General features: G+C 37.3%; 1 protein-coding gene across 3 annotated transcripts in view; it reads left to right on the forward strand.

Moving 5' to 3' along the window:
* Positions 1-14,740, forward strand: part of BDP1 (B double prime 1, subunit of RNA polymerase III transcription initiation factor IIIB) — a 100,730-nt gene extending 85,990 nt beyond the window's left edge. For all 3 annotated transcript variants that reach the window (XM_060093011.1, XM_060093012.1, XM_060093013.1), the window contains 3 exons: positions 1,131-1,395; positions 9,909-10,155; positions 14,021-14,740. In XM_060093011.1, the coding sequence (XP_059948994.1) occupies positions 1,131-1,395; positions 9,909-10,155; positions 14,021-14,152 (644 nt within the window). In that variant the 3' untranslated portion in view covers positions 14,153-14,740. The remainder of the gene's footprint in view (positions 1-1,130; positions 1,396-9,908; positions 10,156-14,020) is intronic.
* The last annotated feature ends 654 nt before the right edge of the window (positions 14,741-15,394 follow it).

Raw genomic sequence — 15,394 nt, forward strand, 5'->3', positions numbered from 1 at the left:
GGACTCTTAACCACTGCGCCACCAGGGAGGCCCTAAGGAGTTTTTATAGGTCCTTAGCTTTATCCTTTTTTGTTTTTAATTAATTTTTATTGGAGTATAGTTGATTTACAATGTTGTGTTAGTTTCTGCTGTATGGCAAAGTGAATCAGTTATATATATGTATAACTGATACATATGTATATGTATAACTCCACTCTTTTTAAGATTTTATTCCCATATAGGTCATTACAGAGCATTGAGTAGAGCTCCCTGTGCTATGCAGTAGGTTCTTATTAGTTATCTGTTTTATATATAGTAGTGTGTATATGTCAATCCCAATCTCCCAATTTATCCCTCTCCCTACCCCCCGCCCTTCCCCCCCTTGGTAACCATAAGTTTTTTTTCTCTATCTGTGACTCTATTTCTGTTTTGTAAATAGGTTCATTTGTACCATTTTTTTAGATTCCACATATAAGCGATATCATGTGATATTTGTCTTTCTCTGTCTGACTTAACTTCACTCAGTATGACAATCTCTAGGTCCATCCATATTGCTGCAAATGGCATTTTTCGTTCTTTCTTATGGCTGAGTAATATTTCATTGTATATATGTACCACATCTTCTTTATCCATTCCTCCGTTGATGGATATTGAGGTTGCTTCCTTGTCACGGCTACTGTAAATAGTGCTGCAATGAACATTGGGGTACATGTATCTTTTCGAATTATTGTTTTGTCTAGTTATGTGCCCAGGAGTGGTATTGCTGGATCATATGGTAGCTTTATTTTTAGTTTTTTTTAAGGAAACTCCATACTGTTCTCCATAGTGGCTGTGCCAATTTATATTCCCACCAACAGTGTAGGAGGGTTCCCTTTTCTCCACACCCTCTCCAGCATTTACTGACTGTAGATTTTGTGATGATGGCCATTCTGACCTTATAATATTCCTAATAGTCCACTAATTATAATATAATATTCCTAATAATTATACCATTATAATATTCCTAATAGTCCACTAATTTTTAGTTTAGCTTACTCTTATTAGGGTAGGTTCATGATAGAATATCATGGGTTTTCTTCTTCAAATATTGCAATTTAATTGGATGTATTAATTTCAATATGTGTGCTTACCATTTATTTTCTTTTTTGAAGGAGAGTCTTACAAGGGACAAGGCATCTTCCCTACCTCAGGAAACACACATACAATTCCAGAACCTCAGAAAGAGCAACTTGAACCAACTTTTCAGAGTATCAGATCTAAACCTCTTGATAAAATAACAGATACACAAGAAAAGAATACATCTCAGTTACCTCAGGATGAGATAGGGGTGTCTGATAAGGAAAAAAGAACTTGTGCTGCTTCTAAGTCTGAACAAATGGATAGCATCACATCATCTTCAAAAACCCCACTATCCAGGTATTATGAGAAAATCTTTAATAAATGTTTCTCTCTCTCCATTTTTCTCTCTCAGTGGATAAACATAACCTATATGGAATAGGTGTAACATGTATAACAACTGAATCCAGTACTAAGGATGGTGTTTTGTAATCACACGCTCTGTCAGAAATGTAAAGGGAAGGGGTGTCACCAAAGGAAATACAGTAAGGTCAGACACTTTCGGAGGACACTGCATATGACTAGAGCTTAACTTCAAGTGCTGAAACTTTGATTTTAGATAGAAAATCTTTAGAAGTTAGTATTGCACACCTTCTTTTCCAGATTGTTCATGGTTATTATTTTAATAATTATTTATTCTACCATACAGTAGCTGCCAGTGCAGATGTAGATGGTCTGAGACATAGGGCTAACATCAGAAGTAGCTCTGGAGGTTGTTTTATCGAAGTCCCAAATACTGTGTGCGTTTTTCTCTCTTGTGGCATACCAAAGAGGTACACCCTGGCTTTCTCCCTATAACACTAAGTGTGGAATTTAAGCCCAAAGCCAGCCTCTCCCACATTATTTCCTCATACTCTAGAAGTGAGTCTTCTGGGTTATGGATAACTATTGGCTTGTTGGCAGCATTCAAATCATTAACGTGGAGTTGGTGAGTTAGAGAGGGAGGACATGTACTAGTCTCCACTAAAGGAAAGTGAGGGAAAGGACATGTATAACTTGAAAAGGTATATTTAACGAACCTGTGTTTTTGTTATATAAACTACACCTTTTTTGGCGTAGAGATGTGCTGAAAATAGAACGAGGGTAGCATCATGGGGGTTTGGGTTAAAACAGTTGAGAAGCAGTATTCTAGAACAAGGGTCAGCAAATTTTGGGGGTAAAAGATCATGTAGTATATATTTTAGGCTTTGTGGGCCATATATCTCTGTTGCAACTACTCAGCTATTCAACAGGTATGTAATCACATCTTTTTTTAAAAAATTATTTATTTATTTATTTATTTATATTAGTTTCTGCTTTATAATAAAGTGAATCAGTCATACATATACATCTGTTCCCACATCCCTTCCCTCATGCATCTCCTTCCCTCCCCCTCTCCCCATCCCACCCCTCCAAGCAGTCACAAAGCACCGAGCTGATCTCCCTGTGCTCTGCGGCTGCTTCCCACTATCTATCTACCTTACGTTTGGTAGTGTATATATGTCCATGCCTCTCTCTCGCTTTGTCACAGCTTACCCTTCCCCCTCCCCATATCCTCAAGTCCATTCTCAAGTAGGTCTGTGTCTTTATTCCTGTTTTACCCCTAGGTTCTTCATGACATCTTTTTTTAAATTCCATATATATGTGTTAGCATACGGTATTTGTCTTTCTCTTTCTGACTTACTTCACTCTGTATGACAGACTCTAGGTCTATCCACCTCATTACAAATAGCTCAGTTTCGTTTCTTTTTATGGCTGAGTAATATTCCATTGTATATATGTGCCACATCTTCTTTATCCATTCATCCGATGATGGACACTTAGGTTGTTTCCATCTCTGGGCTATTGTGAATAGAGCTGCTATGAACATTTTGGTACATGACTCTTTTTGAATTATGGTTTTCTCAGGGTATATGCCTAGTAGTGGGATTGCTGGGTCATATGGTAGTACTATTTTTAGTTTTTTAAGGAACCTCCATACTGTTCTCCATAGTGGCTGTACCAATTCACATTCCCACCAGCAGTGCAAGAGTGTTCCCTTTTCTCCACACCCTCTCCAGCATTTATTGTTTCTAGATTTCTTGATGATGGCCATTCTGACTGGTGTGAGATGATATCTCATTGTAGTTTTGATTTGCATTTCTCTAATGATTAATGATGTTGAGCATTCTTTCATGTGTTTGTTGGCAATCTGTATATCTTCTTTGGAGAAATGCCTATTTAAGTCTTCTGCCCATTTTTGGATTGGGTTGTTTGTTTTTTTGCTATTGAGCTGCATGAGCTGTTTATAAATTTTGGAGATTAATCCTTTGTCAGTTGCTTCATTTGCAAATATTTTCTCCCATTCTGAGGGTTGTCTTTTGGTCTTGTTTATGGTTTCCTTTGCTGTGCAAAAGCTTTGAAGTTTCATTAGGTCCCATGTGTTTATCTTTGTTTTTATTTCCATTTCTCTAGGAGGTGGGTCCAAAAGGATCTTGCTGTGATTTATGTCATGGAGTGTTCTGCCTATGTTTTCCTCTAAGAGTTTGATAGTTTCTGGCCTTACATTTAGGTCTTTAATCCATTTTGAGCTTATTTTTGTGTGTGGTGTTAGGGAATGATTTAATCTCATACTTTTACATGTCCCTGTCCAGTTTTCCCAGCACCACTTATTGAAGAAGCTGTCCTTTCTCCACTGTACATTCCTGCCTCCTTTATCAAAGATAAGTTGACCATATGTGCGTGGGTTTATCTCTGGGCTTTCTATCCTGTTCCATTGATCTATCTTTCTGTTTTTGTGCCAGTACCACACTGTCTTGATTACTGTAGCTTTGTAGTATAGTCTGAAGTCAGGGAGCCTGATTCCTCCAGCTCCATTTTTCGTTCTCAAGATTGCTTTGGCTATTTGGGGTCTTTTGTTTTTCCAAACAAATTTTGGAATTTTTTGTTCTAGTTCTGTGAAAAATGCCAGTGTAGTTTGATAGGGGTTGCATTGAATCTGTAGATTTCTTTGGGTAGTAGAGTCATTTTCACAATATTGATTCTTCCAATCCAGGAGCATGGTATATCTCTCCATCTATTTGTATCATCTTTAATTACTTTCATCAGTGTCTTATAATTTTCTGCATACAGGTCTTTTGTCTCTTTAGGTAGGTTTATTCCTAGGTATTTTATTCTTTTTGTTGCAATGGTAAATGGGAGTGTTTTCTTGAATTCATTTTCAGATTTTTCATCATTAGTGTACAGGAATGCCAGAGATTTCTGTGCATTAATTTTGTATCCTGCTACTTTACCAAATTCATTGATTAGCTCTAGTAGTTTTATGGTAGCATCTTTAGGATTCTCTATGTATAGTATCATGTCATCTGCAAACAGTGACAGCTTTACTTCTTCTTTTCCGATTTGGATTCCTTTTATTTCCTTTTCTTCTCTGATTGCTGTGGCTAAAACTTCCAAAACTAAGTTGAATAAGAGTGGTGAGAGTGGGCAGCCTTGTCTTGTTCCTGATCTTAGTGGAAATGGTTTCAGTTTTTCACCATTGAGGACAGTGTTGGCTGTGGGTTTGTCATATATGGCCTTTATTATGTTGAGGAAAGTTCCCTCTATGCCTACTTTCTGCAGGGTTTTTATCATAAATGGGTGTTGAATTTTGTCGAAAGCTTTCTCTGCATCTATTGAGATGATCGTATGGTTTTTCTCCTTCAGTTTGTTAATATGGTGTATCACGTTGATTGATTTGTGTATATTGAAGAATCCTTGCATTCCTGGAATAAACCCCACTTGATCATGGTGTATGATCCTTTTAATGTGCTGTTGGATTCTGTTTGCTAGTATTTTGTTGAGGATTTTTGCATCTATGTTCATCAGTGATATTGGCCTGTAGTTTTCTTTCTTTGTGACATCCTTGTCTGGTTTTGGTATCAAGGTGATGGTGGCCTCATAGAATGAGTTTGGGAGTGTTCCTCCCTCTGCTATACTTTGGAAGAGTTTGAGAAGGATAGGTGTTAGCTCTTCTCTAAATGCTTGATAGAATTCCCCTGTGAAGCCATCTGGTCCTGGGCTTTTGTTTGTTGGAAGATTTTTAATCACAGTTTCAATTTCAGTGCTTGTGATTGGTCTGTTCATATTTTCTATTTCTTCCTGATTCAGTCTTGGCACGTTGTGCATTTCTAAGAATTTGTCCATTTCTTCCAGGTTGTCCATTTTATTGGCATAGAGTTGCTTGTAGTAATCTCTCCTGATCTTTTGTATTTCTGCAGTGTCAGTTGTTACTTCTCCTTTTTCATTTCTAATTCTATTGATTTGAGTCTTCTCCCTTTTTTTCTTGATGAGTCTGGCTAATGGTTTGTCAATTTTGTTTATCTTCTCAAACAACCAGCTTTTAGTTTGATTGATCTTTGCTATCATTTCCTTCATTTCTTTTTCATTTATTTCTGATCTGATCTTTATGATTTCTTTCCTTCTGCTAACTTTGGGGGTTTTTTGTTCTTCTTTCTCTAATTGCTTTAGGTGCAGGGTCAGGTTGTTTACTCAAGATGTTTCCTGTTTCTTAAGGTGGGATTGTATTGCTATAAACTTCCCCCTTAGAACTGCTTTTGCTGTGTCCCATAGGTTTTGGGTCGTCGTGTCTCCATTGTCATTTGTTTCTAGGTATTTTTTTATTTCCTCTTTGATTTCTTCAGTGATCTCTTCGTTATTGAGTAGTGTATTGTTTAGCCTCCATGTGTTTGTATTTTTTACAGATCTTTTCCTGTAGTTGATGTCTAGTCTCATAGCATTGTGGTCGGAAAAGATACTTGATACAATTTCAATTTTCTTAAATTTACCAAGGCTTGATTTGTGACCCAAGATATGATCTATCCTGGAGAATGTTCCATGAGCACTTGAGAAAAATGTGTATTCTGTTGTTTTTGGATGGAATGTCCTATAAATATCCATTAAGTCCATCTTGTTTAATGTATCATTTAAAGCTTGTGTTTCCTTATTTATTTTCATTTTGAATGATCTGTCCATTGGTGAAAGTGGGGTGTTAAAGCCCCCTACTATGAGTGTGTTACTGTTGATTTCCCCTTTTATGGCTGTTAGTATTTGCCTTATGTATTGAGGTGCTCCTATGTTGGGTGCATAAATATTTACAATTGTTATATCTTCTTCTTGGATCGATCCCTTTATCATTATGTAGTGTCCTTCTTTGTCTCTTCTAATAGTCTTTATTTTAAAGTCTATTTTGTCTGATATAAGAATTGCTACTCCAGCTTTCTTTTGATTTCCAGTTGCATGGAATATCTTTTTCCATCCCCTTACTTTCAATCTGTATGTGTCTCTAGGTCTGAAGTGGGTCTCTTATAGCCAGCATATATATGGGTCTTGTTTTTGTATCCATTCAGCCACTCTGTGTCTTTTGGTGGGAGCATTTAGTCCATTTACATTTAAGGTAATTATTGATATGTATGTTCCTATTCCCATTTCCTTAATTGCTTTGGGTTCGTTATTGTAGTTATATTCCTTCTGTTGTGTTTTTTGCCTAGAAAAGTTCCTTTAGCATTTGTTGTAAAGCTGGTTTGGTGGTGCTGAACTCTCTCAGCTTTTGCTTGTCTGTAAACGTTTTAATTTCTCCATCAAATCTGAATGAGATCCTTGCTGGGTAGAGTAATCTTGGTTGCAGGTTTTTCTCCTTCATCACTTTAATTATGTCCTGCCACTCCCTTCTGGCTTGTAGAGTTTCTGCTGAGAGATCAGCTGTTAACCTGATGGGGATTCCCTTGTGTGTTATTTGTTTTTTTTCCCTTGCTGCTTTTAATATGATTTCTTTGTGTTTAATTTTTGACAGTTTGATTAATATGTGTCTTGGGTATTTCTCCTTGGATTTATTCTGTATGGGACTCTCTGTGCCTCCTGGACTTGATTAACTATTTCCTTTCCCATATTAGGGAAGTTTTCAACTATAATCTCTTCAAATATTTTCTCAGTCCCTTTCTTTTTCTCTTCTTCTTCTGGAACCCCTATAATTTGAATGTTGGTGCGTTTAATGTTGTCCCAGAGGTCTCTGAGACTGTCCTCTGTTCTTTTCATTCTTTTTTCTTTATTTTGCTGTGCAGCAGTTATTTCCACTATTTTATCTTCCACCTCACTTATCCGTTCTTCTGTCTCAGTTATTCTGCTGTTGATCCCATCTAGAGTATTTTTCATTTCATTTATTGTGTTTTTTTTTTTTTTTCTTCTTTTTGCGGTATGCGGGCCTCTCACTGTCGCGGCCTCTCCCGCTGCGGAGCACAGGCTCCGGATGCACAGGCCCAGCGGCCACGGCCCACGGGCCCAGCCGCTCCGCGGCATATGGGATCCTCCCAGACCGGGGCACGAACCCGTATCCCCTGCATCGGCAGGCGGACTCTTAACCACTGCGCCACCAGGGAGGCCCTATTGTGTTTTTAATCGATGCTTGATTCATCTTTAGTTCTTCTAGGTCCTTGTTAACTGTTTCTTGCATTTTGTCTATTCTATTTCCAAGATTTTGGATCTTGGAAATAGAATCTTGGATGATCTTTACTGTCATTATTCTGAATTCTTTTTCAGGTAGACTGCCTATTACCTCTTCATTTGTTAGGTCTGGTAGGTTTTTATCTTGCTCCTTCACCTGCTGTGTGTTTTTCTGTCTTCTCATTTTGCTTATGTTACTGTGTTTGGGGTCTCCTTTTTGCAGGCTGCAGATTCGTAGTTCCCGTTGTTTTTGGTGTCTGTCCCCAGTGGCTAAGGTTGTTTCAGTAGGTTGTGTAGGCTTCCTGGTGGGGGGGACTAGTGCCTGTGTTCTGGTGGTTGAGGCTCGATCTTGTCTTTCTGGTGGACAGGTCCACGTCTGGTGGTGTGTTTTGGGGTGCCTGTGACCTTATTATGTTTTTAGGCAGCCTCTCTGCTAATGGGTGGGGTTGTGTTCCTGTCTTTCTAGTTGCTTGGCATAGGGTGACCAGCACTGTAGCTTGCTGGTCGTTGACTGAAGCTGGGTGCTGTTGTTGAGATGGAGATCTCTGGGAGATTTTCGCCACTTGATTTTATGTGGAGCTGGGAGGTCTCTTGTGGACCCGTGTCCTGAAGTTGGCTCTCCCACTTCAGAGGCACAGCACTGACTCCTGGCTGCAGCACCAAGAGCCTTTCATCTACCTGGCTCAGAATAAAAGTGAGAAAAAGTAGAAAGAAAGAATTAGTAGAAGAAAGAGAGAGAGAAAGAAAGGAAGAAGGAAAGGAAGGAAGAAAGAAAGAAAGAAAGAAAGGAGGGAGGGAGGGAGGATGGAAAGAAAGAAAGGAGGGAGGGAGGGAGGAAGGAAAGAAAAAGAAAGAGTAAAAGGAAGAAGGGAGGGAGGGAGGAAGGAAAGAAAGAAAGAAAGGAGGGGCGGAGGGAGGGAGGAAGGAAGGGAAGGTACGAAAAAAAGAAAGAGCAGGTAAAGTAAAATAGAATAAAGTATAAAATATAGTAGCGTTATTAAAAAGTAATTATTGAAAAAAAAACGGACAGATAGAACCCTGGGACATATGGTGGAAGCAAAGCTATACAGAGAAAATCTCACACAGAAGCACACACATACACATTCACAAAAAGAGAGCAGGGAGAAAAATCGAAAATCTTGCTCTCAAAGTCCACCTCCTTAATTTGGGATAATTCGTTGTAAAAAGAGGAAAAGGGGAAAAAGTCTTAAATCTTGTCCTCAAAGTCCACCTCCTCAATTTGGGATGATTTGCTGTCCATTCATGCACTCCACAGACGCAGGGCACATCAAGTGGACCGTGGAGCTTTAATCCGCTGCTTCCGAGGCTGCACAGAGAGATTTCCCTTGCAAAGCCACTAATCTTCATGAAATCCACCTCTCCATGTTTACTCCATGTTTACCCTGGGGCAGCTCGCTCTTTTCTCCATCCCTACGGGGAGGCTCCAGTTTCCCGAAGTTCTGCCTGGCACTGGGACGCCAAAACGCCCGGGGGAAGAACCTTCCCTTCTGGTTCGCGTTTTGCACAAGTGCGCCGCGGGCCCAGCTGGGCTAATGGATAGTCCTGGTTGCTCTAATCACATCTTTTTACATATATGGTTACATATTACATATGCGGTGTGTATATATATAATATACCACATATGTAATATGTAACCATATATGTAAACAGATGAGCATGCTGTGTTCCAGTAAACTTATTTATAGAATCAGGTGGTGGACTTCACTTGGCCTGTGGATCATAGCTTGCTGACTCCTGCTCTAGAGCCCTTCTACTCAAAGTGTGGTCCTGGCACCAGCAGCAGGGACATCATTGGAGAACTCAGTAGAAATACAGAACTCAGGCCCCACTTCCCCACCAACTCAGTCAGAATCTTCATTTTGATAAGATCCGCACGTGATGTGTATGCCTTTCAGGCTTGAGAAGTACTGCTCTAGAGTAAGCTTTGACCTTTGTCACAAATATACATCATGGCAGAGTGATATCAGTACTTAGTGTATCAGTATTTAGTAGGTGTACCACTCCTGTGGTATCATATGTGCCATTTTAGCATTCATGGAAAGAAGTTGGCATTAAGAATATGCCTTCCTGGGACTTCCCTGGTGGCCCAGTGGTTAAGACTGTGTGCTTACAATGCAGGGGGCATGGGTTTGATCCCTGGTCGGGGAACTAAGATCCCACATGCTGGGCAGCATGGCCAAAAAAAAAAAAAAAAAAAAGTTTAACTATACAGATATAGATGTCCTATAGAATTTGGCACATTCCTGCTTTCAGCTTCTTTGCTGCAATATCCTGCCTATGAAAAATTTAGTGAATAAATATTTTTAAAAATGTGTCTTCCTGGATATTCTTGAATGTCTTTACATTTGCATTTCTAGACCTGGCAGAAGACCCCTGGGATTTTTGTCTTTAATATGTTCAAAGAATAGTTTGGAGTCTGATGAACCTACTCAGGTTCATAGCAAGAAACGCCTGAAACCTCTTATACCTGTATCAAGACAGAATCTGAAAAGATCTAATCTGCTCAATACAAGCCAGAAAAAAACTCAAGAGTCCTCTGATCTTCCATCTCCAAGTGTTGTTGTTAATACTCAAGCTAAAAATATTGATAGTTCAGCAACTCAGGTATGTGATAACTAATCTTTGTTTGTTTATTTGTATAGAATGGGTTGGATATCAGACTCAACTTGGAAAAACATGGCAATTGTTATTTTCATCTGAATATCAGAAATTATTGCAGAGCAACTCCACTCCATCTCCTCCCTATCCTACCCCACTGTACTGGAAGAAGATAAGGTGTTGAATTAGAAAGTTACAGCTAGTTTAATATAGAACCATTGAACTAATCATAAATGGACACTTAATTGCCATTCCTTTACTGCAGAGACCCTTCTGACCTGTGGAAGCAAAACAAAGCAGTGCTTGCATTTTATTTCCTTAGGACAAATGTCATGACACCTACAAAAATTCAAGGAACAGTAAAATTAGAGTTCATTTGCATGTTTCCTTTCTGTGCAGTCTGAAGCTGTGATAGCAAGTACTGGGGCAGAAAATTTTGTGAACTTGTATCAAAGACTTTGGAAGAATATTGGGGTGACTTCAGATCTCAACAAAGAAAAGGCTGGTGACCATCTATTGGATAGCATGAGCCTCAAAGGAAGGAGTCCTTTTGTAAAGAACATTTTTAACGTTTTAAAAATATTTTAAATTATTTCCTACAACTATGTTCTGAGACCAGGATTTTATGAGTCTTTATTATTATTGCCAAATTACTTTGGAGAATAGTTGTAATTACCAGTAGTGTAACAATGCCAGTTTAATCACATTCTTGCCAGCCTGAGATATTACTCTTCAAAATACATTTGTTTTTCTTATTTAATATAATGGTGGTGGGGGGTGGAAATGTCATTTCATTTTTAAAATTTGCATTTCTTCAGTTATTAGTGAGTTGTGTTCTTTCCCATATATTTACTAGATTTTCTGATTTTTTTCTTTTTTGTTCCTATCTTCTGCTGATTTATAGGTTTGGGGATCTTAGTAGTTTTCTTACCAATTTGTATGAGATCCTTATGTATGTAAATAAGCCACGTACCTTTTAGCTTTTACTGCAAGTATTTTTTCCAAGTTTATTTACTTTTTTAAATTTGGGGGAATTTTTGTTATACATAACTTTTAAATGTTTAGTCAAATCCATTACTTGTTTCTTTGCAATTTGTTAAATTGCTTTTATGATGAAAAGTTTTTCTCCAGAGGTATAAAATTTTAAAACTTTAACTCTGTTCATGGTTATTGACTTTGGTATGTAGTGTGAGGGAAGAATTTAAACTAAATGTTGTTCTCAAATTGCTACTTCATTTTTTTGAGTAAACAATATATTCCACATGTCTTAAAATTCATAACCTACAAAAGAGAGTTTATAGGAAAAAGTTTCCCACATCTGTCCTTTAGCTTCCTAGTCCCTCCTTTCCACAGGTATATGGTATTATCAGATTTTGGTTTACTTTTCCAGAGACATTTTAATATACACAAATATAAACATTTTTCTTCTTTTTTTCATAAATAATAGCGTATCAGTCTCCGCTTTGGTTTTTTCACCTAATAGTATGTCTTGGAGACCTTGCAAAACAGTAGATAAAGGGCTTCCTCTTCTCTCTTGCTCTCTTTAAAAAATTTAAATTATTAACTTCTTATTTTGAGATAACTGTAGATTCACATGCAGTTGTAAACAACTATACAGAGAGATCCCATCTACCCTTTACCCAGTTTTCCCCAGTGGTAACATCTTACAAAACTCTCCTATAATATCACAACCACTATATTGCATTGCTACAGTCAACATACAGAACAGTTCCATCACCACAGAGATCCTTTGTGTTGCCCTTTTATAGACACACCTACTTCCCTCCTGCTCCCCACTCTCTCTTTATCTTCTGGCAAGCTGGTTGCCATTAAATTCGTCATTGCAAGAATGTTCTATGAATGGAATCATATATTTGGGATTGGTGTCTTTTCACTCAATGATAGTTCCCTAGAGAGTCATCCAGATTATTTTATGTATCAAATAGTTTGTTTCCTTTTATTGCTGAATAGTATTCCATAGTATGGATGTACCAGTTTTGTTTATTCGTTTACCCACCAAAGGACATCTAGTGCTTGCTTTTATGAATAAAGCTGTGAACTTTTGTACACAGCTTTTTGCATGGATATAAACTTTCCTATTTTCAAGACTAAGTGCCCTCATTATTTTTAATGACTACATAATATTCCATTGTTTGGATGTACCATAAAGTGATACTAGCCTCACACTGGTAGGCATTTAGGTTATTCCTACTTATTTGCTATTTCAAACAATGTGGTAACAGCTAACTTATAAATGGATGATTTTTCACATTTATAGGTTAAATTCCTGGAAATAGAATTGCTGGTCTAAAGGAATGATTATTCTTTTGCCAGACACTGCCTGATTGCCCTGCATAGGGATTATATAAGTTTCTGTTCTTATCAGCAGTATATGAGAGGGCCTTTTTCCTTACATTAGCGTATTATCAATGTTGTTCATTTTTGACATTCTTCATAGACTTAATGAACACATATGTCTGTGATACAGGTTGTATATTTTTTTCCCTCTATGGCATTTATCTTTTGATTTTGTGTATGGTGGTTTGTGCCATGCATTTTTTGTTTTTACATATGTGAATTTATCAATCTTTTATGGCTTCTGGCTTTCATGTCATTGCTTCACACTCTCTCTCCCCAGCTCTAGGATTATAAAAACATTTTCCCATGGTATTTTATAGTAGATTTTTTTTAACGTTTTTACATTTAAGTTTATTGATTCATCTAGAATTTATTATATATTGGTGAAGTATAGGTCTTTTTCCTTTTTGTGAGATAGTTATACAGTTGTCCAACATTATTATTTTTTTTGTGTGTGTGTGTGGTATGCGGGCCTCTCACTGTTGTGGCCTCTCCCGTTGCGGAGCACAGGCTCCGGATGCGCAGGCTCCGGATGCGCAGGCCCAGCGGCCATGGCTCACGGGCCCAGCCGCTCCGCGGCATATGGGATCCTCCCAGACCGGGGCACGAACCTGCATCCCCTGCATCGGCAGGCGGACTCTCAACCACTGCGCCACCAGGGAGGCCCCCAACATTATTTATTGGATCATCCAACTTTTCTCAAATTTTTTTGGAAATATCACTTTTATCAGATACTAAATTTCCATCCATATGTGTTAGGGATATTTCTAGTCTTCTATTTCATTGATATGTATGTCTGTTCCTTTGCCAATACCATGCTGTCTTCCTTTTTTCTAGATTTATAAGTATGCTAATTTTTTTTTTTTTTTTTTGCGGTACGCGGGCCTCTCACTGTTGTGGCCTCTCCCGTTGCGGAGCATAGGCTCCGGACACGCAGGCTCAGCGGCCATGGCTCACGGGCCCAGCCGCTCCATGGCATGTGGGATCCTCCCGGACCAGGGCATGAACCCACGTCCCCTGCATTGGCAGGTGGACTCTCAACCACTGCGCCACCAAGGAAGACCAGTATGCTAATTTTTGATAGGATTGCTTTAATTTCTGATATTTCCTTATGTACTGTTCTGTTTCATGGGTCCTTCTATTCTGGTCATTAAGATGTTTTCATTATCGATTTAATAATGTTATGTTTTTCAGTATTTATTTTTTTTCACAGAAATTAGGGTGAAGTAATCATGTGTACACTACAGTCAACCTAATCATGTTTTGTGTTGTATATTTGTTGATTTTAATTTTATTATTATAACGAATGCTACAAAGGTTATCTCTTAACTATGTTTAGGATTATTTCCTTAATATAACAGCATAGAAATGAAATTATTGGGTCAGTGAGTATAAACATATTTAAAGCTCTTAATATTTATTACTATATTGCTTTTCAAACAGATATCGATTTAGAATACCACTATCAATATATAAATGTTATACTGCATACTTATTTTTATTATCTTTTTAGGTTTCTTGTAATCATCCCTTACCGAAAGGAGAATGTAAAGATGTCCAAAACCGGCTACCAGAAGAGGAGCCAATAACAGTCTCTGAATATTTCTTTAGTGATATCTTTATTGAAGTGGATGAAACAGAATAAAAGTCTTCTTTTTTTTTCCCTAAGGCTAGGATTTCCACAGTCAGTTATATCAACAAAGCAGTATCTAGCAAAAAGCCTCACTGACAATTTTTCTTTAGGTTGATTTTGAATATTTAATAGGCTTGATTTGAAGCTTTTATAATAAGTGAAAAACATTGCTGAGGTTCCTTTCGTTCTGATTGATTCAGCATTTTGGAAATACCAAGCAATTAAGACTGCTTTCTCACACAGAAATAACAGCTCTTGTTTACATTTTGACTCTTCCTGTGTTGAATACACATGGACATCTTGGAATGTTGTGGATAAATGTCTCTGTATAAATCACAGTGCCGACGTATTTGGAGATGGATTGTAGTTAACATTTAGCAAACCTTTTGTGAAGGTTTTTTTCTGTCTGTTTAGGGTTTTTTGGTTTTATTTTTTGTTTTTTTTGGATGGTGAAGGCCTTTTCAGTTGCCTCTAAGTGTGTGAAAGGAAATTGTGAAACTCCACTTTAGTATGGTAAATGTTAAAAACTTTTCTATTATCAGCTATTTGACTGAAAAATGTGTATTTTTCTAATTCATGTTGATGTAACATTAGTCCTAATTGAAGAACTAGTATTTAAGCTTACTATTTATAAAGATAAAACATCAAAAAGCTTATTTATTTTTAAATTTTTTATTTAAAAGAATATTCAGTTTTAATTATTTTTACCCCTGAGATTATGGGTAAAGAAATCATTAACAAATTTATGTTTGTCTCCTTTCCCTCTTTAATTTTAAAGGTATTTAAAGTGATAAAACTAAATTGTTTCGATAGTATATACGTTTTGAATAATTTTTTTCTCGTAGTTTAGTATATTGACTTTGTACTGTGAATTTTTTGTTTTTCTTATTTCTTGCATAATCTCAGGATTTGTATGGGGAAAAAAACCCTTAACTTTATTTATGAGGTAAATCTCCATACAAAACTCTGTCTCCATTACACACACATATACTCACATACACACATTCCTTTTTTAAAAAACAATTTCTTGGTAGTTGTTTTTCCCCCATTAAATTCTCCATGAGGAACTAAGTACTTAGACCTTTATGCACAGAATATAATTGTGATGTTAAAAATAGAAAATAAGATAATAAGACTTTATTAAGTCAGTGATTATCATCAATATGAATTTAAGGGTTGATTTTAATTTTGAGATTTTGTGATTTACATAGGTAATTCTGTTACCCACCCAAGCAAATCTTTGGTGGTTCAAAT

Source organism: Mesoplodon densirostris, chromosome 3 (assembly GCF_025265405.1).
Source record: "Mesoplodon densirostris isolate mMesDen1 chromosome 3, mMesDen1 primary haplotype, whole genome shotgun sequence".
NCBI classification, from domain to species: domain Eukaryota; kingdom Metazoa; phylum Chordata; class Mammalia; order Artiodactyla; family Ziphiidae; genus Mesoplodon; species Mesoplodon densirostris.